This window comes from Salminus brasiliensis, chromosome 13 (assembly GCF_030463535.1).
Source record: "Salminus brasiliensis chromosome 13, fSalBra1.hap2, whole genome shotgun sequence".
In the NCBI taxonomy this organism is placed as follows: domain Eukaryota; kingdom Metazoa; phylum Chordata; class Actinopteri; order Characiformes; family Bryconidae; genus Salminus; species Salminus brasiliensis.
In genome coordinates this window covers 22943730-22966084 of record NC_132890.1, presented here as the reverse complement: position 1 = coordinate 22966084, position 22355 = coordinate 22943730, and the positions used below count along the sequence as shown (strand labels likewise).

At 41.5% G+C, this 22355-nt stretch overlaps 1 protein-coding gene across 2 annotated transcripts in view; it reads right to left on the bottom strand.

Annotated features, from left to right (window-relative positions):
• Positions 1-1304: 1304 nt before the first annotated feature.
• Positions 1305-22355, bottom strand: part of relt (RELT TNF receptor) — a 45414-nt gene continuing 24363 nt past the window's right edge. For both annotated transcript variants that reach the window (XM_072695070.1, XM_072695069.1), the window contains 6 exons: positions 21660-21911; positions 12768-12848; positions 12579-12657; positions 9081-9323; positions 8223-8394; positions 1305-5135 (listed from right to left, as the gene is read on the bottom strand). In XM_072695070.1, the coding sequence (XP_072551171.1) occupies positions 5124-5135; positions 8223-8394; positions 9081-9323; positions 12579-12657; positions 12768-12848; positions 21660-21911 (839 nt within the window). In that variant the 3' untranslated portion in view covers positions 1305-5123. The remainder of the gene's footprint in view (positions 5136-8222; positions 8395-9080; positions 9324-12578; positions 12658-12767; positions 12849-21659; positions 21912-22355) is intronic.

Sequence of the window (22355 nt, the reverse complement as noted above, 5' to 3'; positions counted from 1 at the left end):
TCATATTGGTATGAAGGTGGTAATGTAGCTTTACTAATTAAGAATCTTACAACTAATTATGTTAAAAAAGTGCAAAATTGACATACAGAATGTTTGTTTGGCAGTGAGAATAAAATTAGCAGAAAACAAATATGTGTTGTGATCTGTTCTCCTCTATAGAAAAGCATACAGAGTGAATGTGTTGATAATTAGAAGTTTGGCTGCGTTTCAACTTTCGTCAGAGGAAATTCAGCCCTGTTTGAAATGCTGACCTGTTTGTGGGCAGTTATCACAATGCTGAATGTAGTTACCTGCCCATGTAGGTAAAACCGTGACTCCCCGGATCAAACCAGCTTTTCCTCTCGTCTGTGACTATGAGGTTTTGGGCCTTTCAGTCTAATGTGGGACCTTTGGGTGGTGAATTTGCTTACAGATCATTTTCCAAATGACAGAAACACGAGTAGATAATGACGACATATGTAACAAGTCTTGGGATTTAAAAGGCCCAATTGTTTTCCAACTTCCAGCTTCGGTTAAATTTCTCCTTAAAAATTACACTGACTTTACCATCTAATGTTGTAGTTTAAAAAAGTAAAAATAAAGAAATCAGTCACAAAGAACAACTGCAATAAACTTATTCTTTATTTGAGGAGTACAAATATGAAGAAAAAGCTAACATAATAATAATAATAATAAATATAAATAAAAGCAACAACAATGCAGAGATGTTTCTTTCTGTTCCCTGTCACATCAATCGAGTTATTAACATTTTAACACATATGGTAAAACCCAGAGATCTCAAAGCCTATAAATATGACAAAATACTGGCCGTGTTCAGGGAATGAAGAACATAAAAAAAAAGAAAAAAAAAAGAAAAAAGTATAAAACATCATACTTTATAAAATGTTAATGTAGATGGCAGTAACAAAATAGTGGTTTTGTAGCCTTGCCTGCCATTGTGTGTGTCTTCTCGATTCATTAGAATAAAATCCGAAAATAAAATAAGGAAAAACGCTATAAATGTTATTGGAAGATTGAGATTGGTCAGTCATGATTTGTTCGATGTTGAAATACTTGTGTAATTCATACAATGAGCACATTTTCTGCTTTTCTGTAAAAGTACAGAGAAATTACTGTCCATAGTAACCAACTGTACACTACAGAGGCTGCAGAACAGTGAAGTATTCCTTTAACCTCATCATATATTGAGAACGATATGAGTTTCACATTTTGCTTCCAGCAAAAGAAAAAAAATACTAAAAAAAAAAAAAAAAAAAAAAAAAAAAAAAAAAATATATATATATATATAGTACTGTGCAGACGTTGTAGGCACCCAAGGACATTATTGACAACCACTGAACTTGTGAATTTGACTGTTTTGCCTGTAAAAACACCAGATCACATTGCGCTGTAAAAAGTAGTTGATTGTTTTACCATTGCCATTTTTTTAGGTTGAACGGACAAACCACTTTTTACAGTGTAGAACAGATGCAGGTAAACATAACACAGTAAAAAGTAACGAGAATTTCTCATTTTAAAGAAAGTACTTGAGATCTTGTGAGCTAGTCTGAAGAACAGGGCTTGGTTCCAGATTTTATATAACTATAACTAATACTAGACTCCCATGAGGGGATGTTTGGAGATGTTTTAATGACCACAGTGATGTAAAATCACTACTGTTTGGGATGGATGACATCAGTATTTATTCTTATAATAAGTTTCTTCCTTCTAATTTCTCATTTTCACAGGTGCCTAAAACCTGTGCACAGTACTGTATATTATGGAGTACCTGAAGCTGCAGCAGAGACGCCCCGTACGTACCGTGTGTGTGTGTGTGCGTTTGTCTTTGTGCGTGTTTTTCCAAAGCACCGCATTGCGACAAGTGGACGTCCACCTGTTCGCCTTTAAGTGAGATCGCAGACGTCAGTTCCAGTGTACACTCTCACACACGTGGGCGTCTCGTACCGTGAAGGCCGTGTTTAGGCAGATTTTCTGATTGGTAAAGTAGGAGGTAGCTTTGATGACACACCTGTGTGGATAATCACAGTGCTTTGTTATGCCATGAATGCCCCCTTAAGCCCCTCTCTTCAGCTATGAAAATGGACAATGCTGACTCCATGGACGAGAGAATGAGGACACGGTTCGGGAAGGAGAAGTGGCAAGATCAGGCCTACTGGTCTTCTGGATTTCTGGAGCACCAGAGCACTGCACGGTTTGGGGCTTATTTTCTACAGAGGGTTCTCTCAGCTGTCTACATAGACCTAATGTGGTATTCTGTGGTCAACATCATGGTCTGTACCAGAAACTCTGGACCTAAGATGGATTGCTGCTCGGTGGTAAACAAAGAGTTCAAACCTGATGCACTTCTTTCTCCAGGATGGGACTTTGTTTGGGGTGAAAAAGGCTGATCTGCGGTTTTGCAGCCTATTTACCACCCTGTTATTTTACCTACAGACACACAGCCTAGCCTAGCCTAGCTTTAAGATTGTAACAAGAGATTTCTGTAATAAGTCTCACTAGACATATTCAAAATATTGTAGTACGGTCTGGTAGGTTGGCTTTTACCTAGCACTTTTTTTAGCCTAACTTCCATATTTCCCTTATGTAGCCATTATGTTTAGCCTCCAAAGGCTTTCTCTAGTGTGCAGAGTTTATGTAAATTTAGCAGGCTTAAATATGACAAGTCAAAACTGCTTGTTAAACAATTAGAACTCTGCGGTTTTTGGAATTGGTTTATTTTCCGGCTCTGTTTTGGTTCTGCTGGGTTTTCGTTTGAAAGAGAACCACAACAGTGTTTAAGGGATACGGTTCCATGTATCTAAACTCTTTGATTATTTAACTATGACAAGATAAATACAGTTTTCCATTCCAGAGCAACATCGAGCCAACATTAGCAACAACAACATTTGGGGTAATTGTTCCTTGAACTGTTCTTTATCTAACTGAGAACTTCATTCTGGTGGAAATACGCTACGCTATGCAGTGCTGTGGCTCTCAAGAACCCAGTTCTCCCTATTCTCTACGTAGGCCATGTTAAGTTGTGTAATAGCACATAATTTGTCAACAACCGGCTGTGTGACTTTGACCTGTTGACCTGTTTATGATTAAATGCATGACTTTGGTGTAGAAGCCATAGATTCAGGACGTATATAGGGAGTAGGGAGACATGCTTAAATGCATGAAAATTCTTCTCCTTGTTCCCCCGAGCCAAACGCAGCCATATCTCGCTAAACAGGATCATCAGTGAATAAAAAAAATAATAAAATAAATAAAAACATAAGGGTTTTATGTAATAATAAATCAAATAATATGCACAACGTTCAGGATTGAGAAGTCACCACTCTGACACTAATACTCAACAGCAGCAGCAGCTTTCCCAAAGCGTCTCCTAACACAAATGAGCTCTCTACATTTCAACAGGCTTACTGGATACAGCCCGTGAGGAAAACGACAAGGACAGCAGGTGGGAGTCCAGCCAGAGGCGACGGCTGATGTTATACTGAGAGTTAGGATGATGCCATTCAGGCAAATCAGACATCTAGAGTCGAACTAAAAAGAAATGTTTGCATCATTTTCTAACCATGAGAACAAAACTTAAAGGCCAGCACTGAAATGAGCAACGCCACAATGATTAAGCCAGTGCTCATACACTGTAAATGTAACTGTAAATGTGAAGTCAGGCCAACTTAAAATAAGTCGCGTTAACTCAACTAACTTTTCTTACTTCTGCATCTAAGTTTAGTCAACAGTACATATTGAGTCCAGCCTCAAAACACTGAGGAACTGCTAAATGAGCTGCAGCTGAAACTCTAGAGACGTGAAACCATGTACATTTCTGTTTCCAAGAAACAAGGGACAGGTAACTTTGCTCAGAACTATGTTTTATGTAGTGCAATTTCACAGCTCTAGAGTGACCCAGCGGTCTAACTGCTGCTCGTCAAGTGTGAGGAGGCCATAAGTTCAAATCCCAAATAGGCCTCCCAGTCTGGGGATGTCATGTGGTAGGAAAAGTTCTAACCTGCAAATGGAAATAAACATTGAACACATTGAGGGGGAGGAGCCACAGACTAAACATCTTACATAATATTTGATCAGCTTCAGCTGCAGCTCATTTATTAATGTATTCGAGGCTCAACTCAACGTGTATTGCTGACCAAACTGAGATGCAGATGTTGAGTTAGGAGGACATAAGTCAACTAAAAAAAAACAACAGAATTTTAAGTGATTTAAGTCCTGACTTTACATGTTTTTCAGTGTGTCTGTACAATAAAAGAGCTTAATACATATTATTAGAAAATACCAGCTTTGTTTCTTTACATACTACGCTGTACATATTTACAGTTGGTTTTTTTTAGCATCAAAATGAGCCGGACCTGTTTGACGCTTGATAATAAGGAAGCTAGATACGAAGAACCATTTCAAAAAGCTGGAATTTATGAACCATGTCTGAGACGTCTGTGCCTGTCAGTGTTTAGAATTAGAATTGAGTAAAAAATAAACGCACTATGACCTAACCTCGGTATTAGCAGTCTAATATTACATTCGAAATAGTATAAAGAGATGTCCTACACTGCTGCCCTGAATTTAGCTTTCAAAAGGAGATTTATTGCTAAATTGTAAATACTGTACACAGTTTGCAAGACCTCAAGATCTGCACTACGTTTCCCAGAATGCCTGTTTGTTTCCTCTATTGCAAATGCAATTCAATTACAAATTAATCCGCCCCCATCTAGATATGTGTGTATATTATGTCAGGACGTCATGCTGGGTCTCGTGGAAGCAGTGGTATTTTTGGATCGTACAGTGCCGGAAGGATTCTCTCTCCCCCCTCCCCCCCTTCCAAACTCTTTTGTAGTGTTTCCCGGAAGCACAAAAATGCTTACAGTGGCCGCACATCTTCTCTCCCTCTTCTCTCTGTCTCCCTCCTGCCAGGCCTGAAGCAAATAGCTTTCTTAAAAATAAAGTAGTTAAATTAAGTCCGTGATAAATTCCAATTCCTCTTTTGTGGAATTTGAGGCTAACTCCCCATGGGGGTGAATACAGTTAGCAACCTGCTTCGGCCCTGACCCTTCCTCTGCAGGCCTTGGGACGAGGTCATCCTCCAAGTGGTGACGCTGGCTTCTTTTCCTATTCCTCTCGTCTTTTCACTCAGTCATCTAATACAAGACAGAGAAAACAAGAGAGAGAGATGGGGGAAAAAAGAAGATTAGTGTGAACTAGACCAGTGCAATCATCTAAATACTGGCAAGGAATAAAAACAGTGGTCCGGAGCTGAACTTGCAATCCATTACAAGGGCAGGTGTGCTTTATTTATCTACATTAGACATAATACACAAGAACTAGGGATCTGATCCAGTGACTGGGGTTGGGGATTGGGGTCCGATCCAGACATTTTTAAATGCAGTGGCTAACGGCTTTTAAGGTTATGATCCCTAGGTTTCTAATAGCAGAGTGGTATCTGGCGTCCTTTAGCTTATTTAAGGTAGAACGAGCAGTTCAGGGAAGAGGAAAGCTCATTTAAAGTTCATTTAGGGCCTCATTGTAAACGTGAGGCAGCAACAAGAAACGGTACATGGAGCAGCAGTTAAGAGACTGTTAGTTAATATAAAATAATAAAAAATAACATAATTTAAGTAACTAACTCTTTACTTACTAAATTCAGACCAGTGCTACACAAACTCGCCTCATCCACTAGAGGGCACCACAGAGCCATTTAGCTGTGGCTGGCTGACTCAGCGTTCCCAGACCAGCGGAAAAGCCGGTTCATGCAGAAAGAACAGCAGCGTTCACAGACATGTACAATAAACACCACAAAACAGAGCTGCACCACCTCTAAACCACCCTCACAGCCTCCGCTCTCCCAAATCCAAAACCATCACACGCTCGTCATACACATCCTCCTCTAAACCACTGTCAGCTGCCGGCTGAGCGCTGAGGCGCCGCCGGGCCAGAGCCCACTCTGATAAGGTTGCTGACAGAGAGTAAATGTGTGGCCTATAAATGTCCGCAGAGTGGTTCTACTCTAAAAAAGAGCCGACAGCTGCCTGCCCCCTCCTCCTCCTCCTCGCCCCAAGGTTACATAACTGAGTCAGATGTGACACTAAGATGTTCCTCCAGGTGTCAGAACAACAAAAACGTGCGGCCCCACTGTCATCACATTTACACAGCTGTGCACGGCAACATCCCACGCTACAAATGGTCACAAGGTTTTTTAAAACATTCAGCTTTTCCCAGTATTGGATCCAGCCCCACGTGTACAAGACTTGGATCAGCCAGAACATAAAAACCACTGACTGGTGAAGTGAATGACATTGAGGATCTGCTTCCAATGGTGTCTGTGAAAGGATGGACACTTTAGGTAACAAGCAAGCAAACAGTCACATGATGTGTTAGAAGAAGGAAACATGGGCAAGCATAAGAATGTGATAACTTTGACCAGGACCAAATTTTGGTCAGAGCATCTCCAGTGTTCCCAGTATACAGAGGTCAGTACCTACAAAACATTCTCCAAGGAAGGACAACCGGTCAACTAGTGACAGGGTCATTAATGTCCAAGGGCATCCAAGGCTCATTGATGCTCATGCCAGAAACCACAGGACACCTTCAGAGGTCTTGTGAAGTGCAGGACTCTAATGTTGTAGCTGATGGGGTAGATTCAAACCTCATATCTTAGACTTGACAGATTTAGAAGGGTGGGCAGTTGTAAGAATCATCATCATAACATCAGGAAGATCCTGTGGGGTGTTCCTGGTATGCAGTGGTCAGTACCTACCAAGGAAGAACAACCAGTCAACCAGTGACCGGATGGGCAACCAAGGCTCATTGATGATAATGGAGGCCCCACCTCACAGCTTATAGGACTTAAAGGATCTGCTGCTAACCAGATACCACAGGACACCTTCAAAGCTGTTTTGGCCACACAAGGAGGACCATCACAATAATTAGGCAATAAGGCAATGTTTTTTAATGTTGTGGCCGGTTGGTGTATACATCACTGAAGTCTGAACTAAGTCTGATCAGGAGATTGTGGAAGAATAATGAGCTTTGGGAAAAGAGCCCCTGCACTGCTGCCTGGAATCCCCGCTCATAATGCTAAAGTGTGGCGCTGACCCGATGAGCAATGCTTCTGAGTGTCGCGGATATTATAAATAATGCTCCAGTGTGTTACGGATATGATGAATATCCTTGATGTGTAAACAGGCGAGACACTTCCTTCTGGCACAAAGCCTTCAACCCTGAGAGGGAAGTGGAGGAAAAGCAAGAGAGAGAGAGAAAAGGACGGGCATTTCCAGAGACAACAAAGACATGGGAAGAGAAGTAGAGAGCAGGAAACGGAACTCTAGAGGAACAGCACGGGTCAGTCAGGAGGAAAGGAAGGAATACTCATCCAGTCAGAGTGTGTGAGAGTGTGTGTAGCTCATGAAAAATTAAAAGACTGTTAGTTTACTTTAGACCGTCCTATATTTTTTTCCCTTTTATCTTCTACCAGTGGCATCAATGTTTAATGTCCAGTACAGTCTTAGAATAGAAGCTCTTATTTTAGGAACATTTAAATGCTCGTAAATCTTACAAGCTTTTAAAAAAAGTGTTCTTTATAAATGACAATAGTTCTATACCATACCTAAATCATAGTGTTAAAAAAATGGGTTCTATTAAAGGGATTTTAGTAAAAGCAATGGTTCTATACTTAAACCATACAACCTTACAATGGTTCTCTATGGAAACATAGGTTTTCAAAAAGCACTTTGATTGTTCCTAAATAATACACCCTTAAAATGGGTTCTTCAAGTTCTTTAGTAAAGACAATGATTCATAGAACCATTTTAATGTTCCTAAATCATGCACCAAGAAATGATTCTTCAATGGTTCTTTACTAAGGCCAATGGTTCTCCATAAAACGATGACACCCCTAAAAATGTGTTCTTCAAGAGTTCCTTACTAAGTCCAATGGTTCTATATAAAACCGGGACTGCTCAACTATCAGAACCATTAGTACCTAAATCATACACCCTTAAAAAGGGTTTCTCATAGATTCTGTAGTAACAGCAATGGTTCTATATGGAAAAATAAAGACTCCAAAGAACACTTTGAATGTTCCTAAATAACACACCCTTAAAACTGGTTGCTAAAGGGTTTTTCAGCAAAGACAATAGCTCATAGAACCATTTAAATGTTCCTAATTCCCACACCCTTAAAAAACGGGTCCAAGGGTTCTTTGGTCGATGCAATGTCTCATGACTCACCTCCTGTCTGGACTTCGAGGAGGCGGAGTTAAAAGAAGTGGACACACCCAGCAGTGACCTCTCGTCCGCAGGCTCAGTGTGGCTCGACTCCACCGAATCTGTGTCACTCGACTCCGCAGGGGTCGTTGTCACGGAAACTGGATTACCCTCCTGGATCTGGGCCACCTGGAACCTGGATCACACCAAGGGCATCAGGGTTAGCATGAAGGACTGCTTTGAGATGTTACTGATGAGAGTGTATGTGAATGTTTGAGTGTGTGTGACGGTGTGTGTGTGTGTGTGTGTGTGTGTGTGTGTGTGTGTGTGTACAGCTATGTCCTCCGACACTTCCTAAACATACTAGGGCCAACTAATCCTGCAGGGTATCTGCTCTTATCTGTTCATGCAAACAGGGACTGACACATACACATAAGCCTTGGGAGCACACACCCACCATTCTCCAGCAGACACCAATGAACCTCAACGTTGGTCTCTAGAACTTTCCCCTTCAATTCACACCAATTCAAACTGTAAAAGTGGCTTAGCTAACTTCCATAATATAAAGGCAACAGGCGTTATTAGACATGACTGATGGTGTTTGGTGGAAAATGGTGAGATCTTGTGAAGAATGATGACGTTTGCTGGGGAGTGATGTGGGTTTGGTAGAGAACTGTAGTGTTTGGAGGAGTACGTTGGTGTTTGGTGGAGAATGATGGTGTTTGGAGGATAATGTTGGTGTTTACTGCAGAATGGAAGTGTGTGATGGACAGTTATCATGTTTGGCGGAGAATGATGGTGTTTGGTGGAGGACGACAGTAAGTGAGAACTTCACAGAGCTGAATAATCAGTTACAGAAGACTTTTTAGATTTAGCTCGAACCTTCCCACAGATAAGACGGTCCCCTCGGATGGTGAAGGCTTGGTTAGGTTACAGGGTGTTTTCTGAAGGTCGCTGGTTAGGCTCAGTGGGGGAAGCAGCAGCTCGGGCCATTTCTTCTGACTGCAACGGGAACAGCAGAGACCAGAGCGAGGAGCCAGGCCATTTATAGTGTGGAGATGATGCTGGTGGGTGCACAGCCTGGGCAAAGAGCGGAACTGGGCCAAATGAGGGAGAACAGGGAACCTGAGAGAGAGAAAGAGAGAGAGAGAGATATTTAGCTCGGTCTCTAATATTGACATATTGCTCATCCTGTCAGGAGAAAAGAATGTCAATAGCAAATATGCAGGTCAATACATGTGCTGTATTTCTTCCATTCTTGGGTATTTGTCCCATTTAGATGTTTCAGATCATCCGACTAATTCCAATATACCAGACAAAGTAAATTTCCCCCTAAACCTAATAACTGGTGAGACCCATGTCTTCCAAAAAGGTTGACCTTTCACCAGCCCACAGATTATTACTCCTAAATGCACCTTAAGAGATTCCTCCACAGTTTTGAATTGAAGAATCTCCCGAAGTTCCTCAAGGATTTTATACTTTTAATAGTGTGGAGACAAGCCTTTGTGTTCTTGTTGGGCAGCAGCAGTTTGCACTTTGCAGCTCTCCCATGAATGCCATTTTTGCTCAGTATCTAGGCTCTTTTGTGACCTCCTGGACAAGTTGTCGATTCGCTCTTGGTGACATTTTGATAGGTTGGCCACTTCTGGAAAAGTGTTGAAGGCTGTTCAAAGCTTTTTTCATTCATGAATAATGGCTCTTGCTGTGGTTTGCTGGAGTCCCAGCGCCTTAGCAATGCCTTTGTAAGACTGGTAAATTTCAATGCATACAGAAAATTGGCCTTAAATACCCAGTCTATCAACCGTGACTGAAGGAAGTTAACTCCACCTGACGCTTAACAGAGTAACAGGCAGTTCAGAAGTGACGGTGCCCCTGCAGTCTCAAACGCAGCCTCTCTAACAGGCCGGTGACTCTTTGTTCTTTTGTGATCGCGGGTGAAAAGCGGCCGTGCTCGCGGCGGATGCGAAAGGGCGCGGAATTAAAAGATTTCTAGAACTGAGAGGCAGCAGGATACAGCGGAGAGGCCCTTTTTCACGCAGGCACTGATGAGGACAGCAAAACGAATGGCGTGTGCTGGTACTTTTCCACTGCGGAGACTGTACATCAGCAAACCTGCTGCAGTCAACACACACTCTCTCACACACATATATACTTTCTGCATGCAGCTGAAGGCCACACCACTGCCTGGGACATATTTCTAGCTCTGAATATTGGCAGAAGTATCTCTTTGCAGATTCTGATGAAAGCAGGTGAGGTGGGAAGTGGTTAAAACTAAAAGGAAAAACGTTAGAGCCATTTCTATGGATTAAATTCAAGCATAGTGTTTAATGAATAGATTGGACAGGCTTAAAGTTCAGTGTTTTACTGAAGGAGTTGCTGTAAAACTGCATCATACAAAGTAAAGAAGGGCAGTGGTGGCTCAGTGGTTAGAGCGCCGGGCTATCGATAACAGGGTTGTGGGTTCGATACCCTGGCTTGGGCCCTTGATACACTGTTGGGCCCTTGAGCAAGGCCCTTTACGCTCCCTGGGCGCTGGAGTTGGCTGCCCACCGCTCTGGGTGTGTGTGTACCCACTGCCCCTAGTTCACTAGTGTGTGAGTGTGTGTGTGTGTGTTCACTACCACAGATGGGTTAAATGCGGAGGTCATATTTCGCTGTACAGTGACAAATACGTGCACCTTTACCTTTAAAGGGCGTCACTGATTGGCTGGTACTAGTTTGAGATGTCTGTGTTTAAGCTGGATTTGCCAATTTGGGAATGCGATCATACCATACAGCGAGCTTGCTGCTAACATAATATTAAAAACTTCATAAGGTCGCTAATGCTAAATAAATGCGTGGCAATGCATAATTGTCCTGATGTCCCCCATTGTTGTTCCATTTCCAATAAGAAAAAAAAACTTTTGGAAGGAGGAACATGCCTGAAGCCCCTCCTCCTGTTCACAATCATTCGTCGACATATGTCACATTGTTTTTATTTAAAACCTGTTTATGTCAAAATGCATTCAGCACCATACTAACTGGTGTATATAAACATCCATTACTTGTTAGCTACATTAGCCTCATAGTTTCAACGCAAAACTGCAGACGTGCAACCGTGTATTGGCTGATCACAACATCTTGGTCTATGTCAAACTATTCCTTTAAGGCTACACCCCTGTTTTTAAGTTCAGAAGGAGATGCAGGTTGGGAATATGATCTAAGAGTGTACTGATAACTTTCTCTTCTCTGTTCTCCAAGGGAAATTACTTTACAACTACTTTACAACTTTTTACTATTACAACTGTTTATTCATAACCTCACCAAGCAGAATTATCAGCAAGAGCCTGAGGGGTGGTGGAGTCTCTCTGGAGATGATTTATAGGGCCGTCCATGCTCTATAACTGTTTGGGGACCAAATTACGAAGGAGACATACCTCTTCTCAGAGGCAATACAGAATCTAGCATTAAAAAGTTAAAAAAGAAAAAGAGGGAATTTTAGCCAGTCCAGATAGTCATTTGAGAGACAATGACCTTGAAGCATTTTTTGGCCAGATGGTTCTAGTGTTAGATGTTATAGTGGACTATAAATGGGAGGTAAAGTCATAATTCTTTGATTCGAGAGCCAGCAGTGCAGCTCCAAACTGCATCAATTTACAGTGGCCTGTAATGTCAAGGCCGGAAGACACATTTAGAGAGATTTTATTAATGTGGCCTCTCTAAAATGGATTCTTCAAGGGTTCTGTAATAAAAGCAATGGTTCTATGTAGAATCATTTATCTAACTCTTAAAAATAACTTAACAAATTTGCTCAGTCAAGGCAGTGGTTCTATACAGAACCATGACAACTCAAAGAACGATTTCAAATATTTTTTAATAATACAACCTAAAAAACGGTTCCATGGTTCTTCAGTCAAGACAATGGTTCTATACAGAACCACAATTCAAGCAATTTAAATGTTCCTAAACCATACAACCTTAAAAACATGATCCATCCAGGTTCTTTAGTTAAGGCAATGGTTCTATATAGAACCATGATTCAAAGAGCAGTTGAAATGTTCCTTAATTGTATAACCCTAAAAATAAGTTCCTTCAGGGTTCTTTAGTCAAGGCAATGGTTCTATATAGAACCATGAACCAAAGAGCAGTTTAAATGTTCCTCAATCATACAACCCTAAAAGCTCTTTCAGGGTTATTTAATAAAAGCAGTGGTTCTACATAGAACCATTATTCAAAAAGCCACCTGAACCACCTAAAATGAGTTCCTGCAGGGTTCTTTACTACAGCCAATGGTTCTATACAGAATTATAATTCAAAGAGCTGTTTCAATGTTCCTAACTCATACAGAACATGGGTTCTATATAAACTAATTTCACTGAAATGACATAAGCATTTTCTTACTTGATGGACGAGGCTTTGCTGACAGCCATCTGCTTCCTCTCATATTCCAGTAACAACTCTTCCAAGGCAGCTGCATTTTCTGAAACACAAACACACATTTAGATATAAAGTGAGTGATGTCCATCAAGGCCTATGTGCACCACAGATCTTTTCGATAAGCAAGAAATGTAGGCAAAAGGAGTAAAGTACCTTTCTTTTCTGTGATGAGTCGTACCAGCACACTGATTGTGTCTTCATTAGGATCTTCTACAATGTAAGGGCAAGGGTTACCTACAGACACACAAACACAAAAACACACAAGTGTTAATACATCAATATGAACTGGGTTTAATCATTTAGGAGCACAAAGCCAAGGTTCCCTCTCTAGTTCACTAAGTGGGACTGAATTGTACTACTCTGCACTCAACAGAAGAACTGCATTAGGTTCCATAAGGATCCATGAGATGACTTGAAGTAGACACTCATACATCTCTATTACAAAGAGCGGGCCTGAGGTACTGAATCTTTCACAGCAGCTTCAGGTGCTAATTGGAAGCATCCTTCCGACATACTGCGCTCACAGGCTGTGTGTACGGATATGAATTTCTAAGGGAAAATCGCGCTAAACATGGGAGAACCATGTGGAAAATGGGTGGAGATATAGTACGTCTGAGCAGCTACCAGTAGTGATAAGCAACAGCTCCAGTAAATTGAAGGCTCATTTCCCACTGCGGTCGCCTCTACACACTGTGTAAATCTAGCCCACACTGTCCCACGAACAGTCCCACTAGCCCACGAACATCTCAGAGGGTTTCTTTGTCACTCTCCACGTGACTAGCCTAAATGACAGCTCGTCACTCTGCTCGTTATAATTAGTCAGCACAACCCATTTCATGACAAACGATATTAAACTGCAGACAGTAAACGACACCACTCTCATTCACGCATACGGAACAGTAGTCTCTACAGTAACTGGGTGTTTCCCACAATCCCAGAGTGTGTGCGAGTGTGGCAGGGGTTCACCGAGAATAGCTCACTCAGCTTTCTTTTCTATTCATCCCAGTTAAACACTGGCACCCATGACTGCCATTGTTATTCTAATCGCCCCGGGCCTATTGTTTCCCTGTGGGACCCACATGTTCATTGTGTGGGTTTAGCCTACATGTACACACACATTAATAAAGTGACAGGGAACATGTTATATGCGTCTATACTTGCCATGTTTCATAACATGAATTAGGAATTGATAAAGCTTTTATTCTTTACTTTAAAAAGCCAGAATTAGACCTTTCTAATTTCTATAAATCTATGCATTATGACCGTTCAGTACACAACTCAAAGTTTCTTATGTGAAAATCGCCATAGTTGCACTGTTAATTACAGTAATGCGCAACAACACTTTGTACTAGAGCTGGGCGATATGGTAAAAATACTATATCACGATATTTAAAGACTTTTTTCACAATACACAATACATGTAATCACATACTAAAAACATCCGTAGCAACATATTCTTAAAAACTACTATTCAGATCCTCTCTCATACTGAATACAGTGATTTATACTCAACATCTGCTGCTCTTCATCTAATTAAACCAGTCTAATCACACTGTCTGTAATTAAACCTGCAGTTGACAGTATCCTCAATATGCTTAGAAAAGCTTATTGCGTATGGCCATGCATATTATCCAGTGCTGTTTAGTCTGTACTTAATAATTAAGTACAATAATTACCATAAATGTCCATTACTCAGCATACAAGCTAGACAGATGTTTAACCATATCTAACAACCAAACCCTGATAAACTGAACTTTTGTACGAAGCTTATTCGGACATAACAGGGAGGTTTGCAGGGCTGTTTGCAAATGCCAAGAACAGCGACTGAATTTTTGATGAAAGCTGACACATTAAATACTTACTTAGAGCTCTTTAGTCTTTAATTAGTGATGAGAAGAAGGCCACTTTGGAATATGGAACACTTGTTGATATATTAGTGGTTATTAAATAAGCTCACATAGCACAAGTAATAAACCTGGCACTATCTAGAGCCCACATAAAATGTGGTGATGTACTAATAAAGGTCATAATGAATAAAGCTTAATGTATACTGAATAAATTATGTAGAAATGTCTAATTCAAAACAGTTCATGATCAGATGTAGAACCTGTTTTGCACATCCATAGATGTCCAAATGAGACCCAATCCAGATGCTTGGATTTTGTGGACGTTCGAAAGTGAACTGAACCGTCATTGTCTAACGGATTCGTACTGCACCACTAACAGGAATACAGAGGAAAGTCTGGACAAACCAAATGTGATACAGACCCTATCTTTAGATCTTTTAGACGCTGCTTATGTGAATTGGGTCAAAGAGGTCAAGACAGTCCATAGAAATCAATGTGTTTTACATCAGTTTTAGAAAAAGAAAAAAAAAAGCCCAGAATATTAGTTGGATGTCTCGGTTGCTAACACTGATCATTTTCACACATTGTTAGAAATATATGAAGAATGAAATCCAAAGCTTCCAACTACAATGCAACTTTGGCTAACATTATCTTAGTTCTGATTGGCCTATAAAAATGCAATATCCAGGGGTTAGCCGCAGACCTCAACATGATTTCTGTAAAAAGCATTTATGCATCATCGAAAACGCTGAAGTTCACCAGAACGCTACAACTATTGCATGCATGAGCTAATCTATGAACCAGAAACACCCCACCCACCACAGTCGTTTTCCCTCTGGCGCTTCATCAAGCTGGCACACGCCACAACAAACACACCGCCTACCCAGCAACAACCAGTCTCCAGAGAGGCCGGAATCCCTGCTACCACTGTGGCTTCACTTCAGGAGATTACACATCAGTAACTCATAACGGCCAACATACTAGGCTACCTTCCAAACCCATGGCCTGTGGACTCATACATCATCGGTAAAAGTGAAGTCAGCATAAAACGGCTTTGGATTTATCCTCAACTCTCAGCTTCATGGTCATTAAAGTGTCTCCCTTGGTATGACGAGCAGGTTTGGCCTAAATAACGACCTGACATCTTTCTTTTCCAAACCATTGTTGAAGAAGACGTTAGAGAAGTCATTTTGGCCCAAAGACGGTTTAAACCTAAAATGTTTGAGGACAACCCTCATAACGGATGCATTTCATTAGGGTTGCACCCATTGCTGACAAAGATACTCAATTTTTTAGTTCCTGTAGAAAAGTATTGCTAATAGAATAGGAAACTCTGAAGCACCTAAAAAAGGGGCTTGGGCTAGAGCTGATAATCCCCCCCAGCATTGAGCTGTGGAGCAGTGGAATGATGGTGCTCCATCCAATACCTTTGGGATGAGTTGGGGAGTTTGAGGTGAGGTAAGGTGGTGATCTTTTAACATCCAAGTAGAGACAGCTACTTCAACAAAAGCAGGATCAAATTTCTTTTGACATCAGAAGAAATGAGAGATGAATGAGCAGGTGTCCCAATACTTTTGACCATATAGTGTAGGTTTTGAGGTTTTGCAGGTATCCATCCTTTTTTTGGTGAAGAACCACAAACAATGACAAGTGTATGTAAAGGTTCTTAACTAACTGAACTAATCTATTTGACAAATGGTACTTTGCGTAACCAAAAATTGTTATAGTACAGTATAGCTCAAAGAATCCTTTGTAGCACTTTCATGAAACCAAAAATGGGTCTTTTTGTGAGTAAGGATCATGCCCTGGAGCTGGCATGGGGAAGCAAACGCAGAAGTGTGCTGGGTAGGTGTGTTAGGGAGTTTAGGGCGGCTTTGAGGTGGTGCATGAAACTGTAATACACCCCCCCCCCCCCACTCCAACCAGTGATTAAGGTAATTAACAGGGAAGAAGGGAGGAGACGAGGGGATGGTGGGTGCGATGTTGTTCAACACAAAGATGGAATGAGAGTAAATTCTTATTCCTACGTGGCTTTGAAAAAATAATCCTTTGTAGGACTTTTATGAAACCAACAACGGTTATTGCATGGCATATCACAAATATCGTCCTCCTATCGTGACTGTTACACTTCCTCTGTCCCTCTGGGTTTCCTCACCCACTCCACACACAGACCACAGAATGCTGGACTGGACCCAAACCCACTGGACTGGACCCAAACACACACACACTTACAGCATGGATAACTCATAACTCACTGCACACTCCACAGCCTGTTATTAGAACTCCTGGATTGAACATGCCACTCTAAACCTCATCAGGCCAACTAAAATTACCCTGTAATCAAAAAGAGATAAGGGCTCTGCCTCAGGAGGTCTTAAAGCCATAGTTCACAACAGTCTTCCCTTCTCCATCAGGGCACGCTCGGTGTCTGAAGCAGCATTGGAAGCGAATAACCCACCACTTTCTGACACTATACTGCAGTGTTATTAATACAAACGGTCCAAAGTATATTAGCATGGTTAAAAAAGCAGCAGGAGCTACTAGGGAATATCTAAGAAATACTAATACTAAGAAAATATTGATCAATTTTTAATTAACAGTGTTATAAGTGTTATACTCTGAAAATGAAATGCTGACACAATATAAGCTTCAAAGACATTATAAGTGTGTTGTAATGTCAGACGTTGGTGGGGTGTGGACTTCCATTGCATAAGCTACATGAGCCTTGTAACTCAGCTCAGATGCCAAGCATACCGTAGCCGATCCACTACATTTGTGCACACTGCGCATACACACACAGCTTTAATAAGGCATCTGCAGAGGAGCTGACAGGGACTGCATCCAAAAGTCAACACGGCAGAACAGCTCAGAAAGCTGTCCACACAGCCAAGAAGCTGATCGCTGAATTATTGATCAGTAAAAGGAGAGATGGACAGAGTGTCGTGTTGCTCAGTGATGGTATGGAGCAACACTGTAACCTGGCAGGGGAAATAAGCTCCGCTACCACAGAGATGAACAGGGCCATCTGTAAACAGATCTGTGAACAGGGCCACGGGCCCTGGAATGGTATGATTAAACGAGTGTTTTTCCATAATCTATGACCTTGTTTACACCCGGTCACTTCATGCGTCATCATTATTGATTATACCTGGATAAGGACAAACCACATAACAATTCTAGTGTAAATGCACCCAAAACTCAAACTGAAACAAATCCACAAATCACTCAAACCACTTCAGCAGGAGGTGGTCTGAGAAGCAAGTGATGGGATATCAGTCTGACTGACTGATCTGGAGATGCATTTGACTACCCAGAGTAAATATATGTGGCTAAAATCTTAATACGATACAACCAAGTTAATAGTCATATGAAGTGACCAGGTGTAAAAAGAGTCTAAGGTCTAAAGGACTCAAGTTTAAGGACGTTTGGACAACTGCTTCCAAGATGAACTCTATAATGAAAGAAATCAATTTGCTCTAAGTGGAAGCACAGTTTTAACACTTGGTTTCCAAATGTTTATTAAACGATCTCCAAAAGCTCTCCTCATGAGAGTCTAGTATTGTTTATATTGTTGTCATCACCCGGTTTGGTAAATCAGTGCTTAATGATGTTAAATCAGGTGAGCTGGAGCTGGACCTAAACACGTCTACGCCCTGGCTAATGGGGTGTGTGTGTGTGTATGTGTGGGGGGGGGGGGTCAAGGAGAAATACGGAACCTGCTCTTGAAACCTATTCAAAAGTTCTCATCTGCTTTCTTCAAAATCAGAAATTCCTGTTCATTTTTACTGTATTTACATTTAACTGCATCTGTTCTAATGTGATCCAGACGCTCTTATTGCTGAGATGTCCTCACTTCCATGCAAAAATCACGTATCTTCAAAACAGCAAATGTTCAGGAGGAGGGAAACACTTATGGAGGTCAATGTAAAGAGATGTTATACGTCATTTCTATTATATAAGTCATTTCTGTGGGGGCATTTCTATTGGTCAAGAGACCAATAGAACAACTACTAAAACTAAACTACTAATTTTTCTTATGATAACAAAAAGCTTTTAGCAGCTACAATGTTGGCAAAGCATTTAAGGCGACTCCTCATAAAGCTGCTTGAGAAAATGCCAACGCCGAGTCTGAAAACCTGCTTTTAGACAAAATGGGGAACCCCTGAAGAATGTCAAATAAAAACATGGTGTGGATCTTTTAGCGGATTTGTGCTATTTTTTTTTATAGTTCTGAGGTCTTCACTGTTGTTCTAACGTGGAAAAAGGGTAAAAATAAAGACAAGCCCTTCCATAAGTAGATGTTCTGGACTGTGTTGACCCCTGAAAAAGAGAAACTACGAAAATGGCCTCCATCCCATTTACTGTCCACACAGTCGTATTTCATGGCGCTGGCATCTTACCACCATAACCCCAAGTTCTAGCTCTATCTAATGTGGTTTAGTGGGTCAGCAGTTAAACACAAGTCACATGTCAGGCGTGTTCAGAGAGGAACCGTAATGGATTCACCACTTGTTCAAGCAGAAACATGACAACGTTTCTCGGCGATTCCTGACCCTTCGCTTTTACACACTTTTAAAAATACCTCACTGCAGAATGTGTGGGTTTACCCCAGGTCTTATTTTATGTTTCTTCCATTTATGCCTTGGAAGTTACTCCATATGAACCGGAATCAGCCAAAACATTAAGACCACCTACTATACTATACTACTACTGCGTTGGGCATCGAGGCATGGACACCACAAGACCTCTGAAGGTGTCCTGTGGTATCTCACACCAAGACTGAAGTTGGTGTTAATGCTAATGGGGCCTCCAAGAGCATCAATGAGGCTCGGGTGCCCATGCCCATGTTCTGACTTATGGCCGTATAGCCAGGACAACTGGGTTCTTGTTAAAGTGTCTGAGATTCTTACGTTTTTCCTGCTTCCAACACATCAATTTCTGTTCAATCAATCTTATTAACTTCACCTGCCAGTGGTTTTAATGTTATGGCTGATATACTGACATTTTCCAGTCTAAATGGAAAAAACTTATTTTTTTGTGATTTTTATGTAAGTTTTATGCAATTCAGGCTTTTTATGGAAGAGTAGATTGCCCTTTTGAACTCTGGGTATAAACGCGTGTGTGTGTGTGCGTTTTGTAAGGTCTTTGTCTTCTCTGGATCAGAGGCGTCTGTGGCTACAGCTGAAGTGTGAGAACAGTGTGAATTATCACAGCCTTTGTGTGCGTGCGGTCAGTCGAGAACTGGAGGACTAATAGATCTGACGGATATTTACCCAGCGTTCCTGTGAGAAGCGGTTAGGCCTGTAATGTCGTTCCACTGTTGTATACTCTAGTTATTGACTATTGACTATCCACCTTTATGTGTGATTTTGAGGCTTTGCTTCCCACCACTGCTGTTGTTATAACTCTGAGTATATGGCTGCAGTCAGACTGAACACACACAGGACAGAAACACGTGAGAATCTGTAAAGGGACATCCGGGATCGCTTCATTTTACCTACAAGGCCATGAAAAACTATAAAGGCTGTTTAATACAACACATGTAATCTGATTTTGCAGTGGGTTGCAGCAATACATATACTGGAATACTGTCTTTATATGTGTGCTGTTTCTTCCACATCTTTTTTTACATCTGATAATGAGAGGAGAGAGCACCTAATCTACCCAATCGAAAATAGCACAGCCAGTTGTGCTCTCTGAGACTCCGGATGCTGATGGCAAAGCTGCATGGTTTAGGATTCGAACTTGCGATCCCTCGGCCACAGTGGCAGCGATTTAGACCGTTACACCAGATGTAGACAATCAGCTAAGAGACTGATGTCTGAAGTTTGCTTTTAAGCTTTACACTGGAGCTACAAGGCTAATGTAGCGAACAAATAATGGCTAATATAGCTACATAACAAACCAATTACACTCTTAAAAACAAAGGTGCGTAAAATGGTTCTTTTAGCGATGCCACAGAAGAACCACTATAGGTAGAGGATTTGTAAGGTTGAGACTTTGGATGACCACCATCCCATCGCATCCCTAACTCCCCAAGCCTTCCAAAAAGTACTGGATGGAGCACCATCATTCCAGAGCATACCACTCTAGCCCATGTCTGGCATTAATCATAGTGTCAATAGCTTCATGTTTGCAATAGATCCATCTGCCCCAGAGAGTCCTATTCTATTATTAGCAAACAAGCTGCGTGTGTGTGCATTTGCACATGTGTCAGCAACGAGTCCAACTTAAATCAGCTGAATGAATTCATTAGAAAGGGTGTCCATAAACATTTGGACATTTACTGTCTCAGGACCACACACTTGCTGGCGTCCGGCCAAACGAGGAAAGAAAAAGCCTCTTTTCCCACCCAGCCTCTCTGACATCATCACAGTGTCTGCCTGTAGTGCGGAATGAGCTTCAGCTGCAGCTGTGGGCCGCACAATCGTCTCTTAATCATCGCTACTCTCACACACACACCGTCTCCCTCTGACACAGTAACACAGTGGGGGAGTTCAGTTCCTCATCTACAATGAAAAAGCATTTTTTCCATGCTAATTATGAACAGAGAAGCTGCTCAACCACAGAACTAAGCTCTATTTGTCTGTGTTTGTCCTGAATGACGAGAGCAAACGCGCAAAAAGTAGGATGCTATTTCCTGGAAAACATGAATTTGACAAATCTACATCTGCATACACTCACAGTGCAGTTTGCATGTACACACTGCAGTATGCAGAGGTCTGTTTACACAACACACACGTGTGTACACAGCTGTCTCGGGTCAGTTAACAATTTGTGATATTGTGTGTGAGGATCTGAGGAAATGAAAGTGTGTATTTCTCTGTGTGTTACTCTTTCTGAGTAATAGACATAAAGTCAGTGGTCAGTGAGTGTGTCTACCTGTAAAACTATATATAACATTAGAATAAACCCAAATAAACAAAGTCAGTGAGTGTGTCTACCTGTAAAACTCTATATGACATTAGAATAAACCCAAATAAACAGAAAGCCAGTGGTCAGTGAGTGTGTCTACCTGTAAAACTGCATATATATATCACCTGATCTACTTAAATAATTGACTGATTAGATAAACTAGGTGTTGGAGGGGATCTGGAAGTATGGGCCTTCCTCCAGGAGAGATCATTTTCTCAGGTGTGTGTGTGTGTGTGTGTGTGTGTGTGTGTGTGTGTGTGTGTGTGTGTGTGTGTGTGTGTACCTTCTTTCTGAGGCGTTGCTGCCTCCTCGTCTCCAGCCTCTTTCTCCGCAGTGCAGTGGTAGCCTTTCTTCTTGAGCAGGTTACAGATGAGGATCCCCAGCAGCCCCATCACACAGAATATGGGCACCAGAGCGAACACTGCGTACTCCGTATTCTTCTCCTCCGGGCTGCGCACGTTAGTGGCATTAGCGACACCGACTCCAGATCGGGGGACGCTCTTACCTGCATTGCGCTTCAGCCTCTTCAGAGACACTTGGGAACAGAGAGAGAGAGAGTGAATACACTGTACAGAAGTCATATTCTTCCCTTATGTAAATCCCTGATACTATCTTGAGGGCATGTCAGGTGGTAATCTGTATTCAGCGTTATGCCCCTATGTGGAACTCCAGGTCTAAGCTGGCCTTCTCTATGAGATAAATGTATAAGATTTTTTTATTGCAATAAACAAAAGTTCCAAAGCCTAAAGTTCTGCATCTGCATTTTTTTCTCTGGACTGTCACCAGATTCTCTGAATTATGAGGCAATGAAAGTGTCCAAATATGGATTTTGTACATTCCCCCAAACAAACCCGCGCACCAGAGAAAGCCTTTAGGCTAAGCTCAAAGCCTACTTTTAGTGAATATGGAAGCGTGGCTAAAAAAAAGCTAAAAGCTAAGATATCCGCATATGGGCCGAGGGAGAGACGGTAAGGCAGGC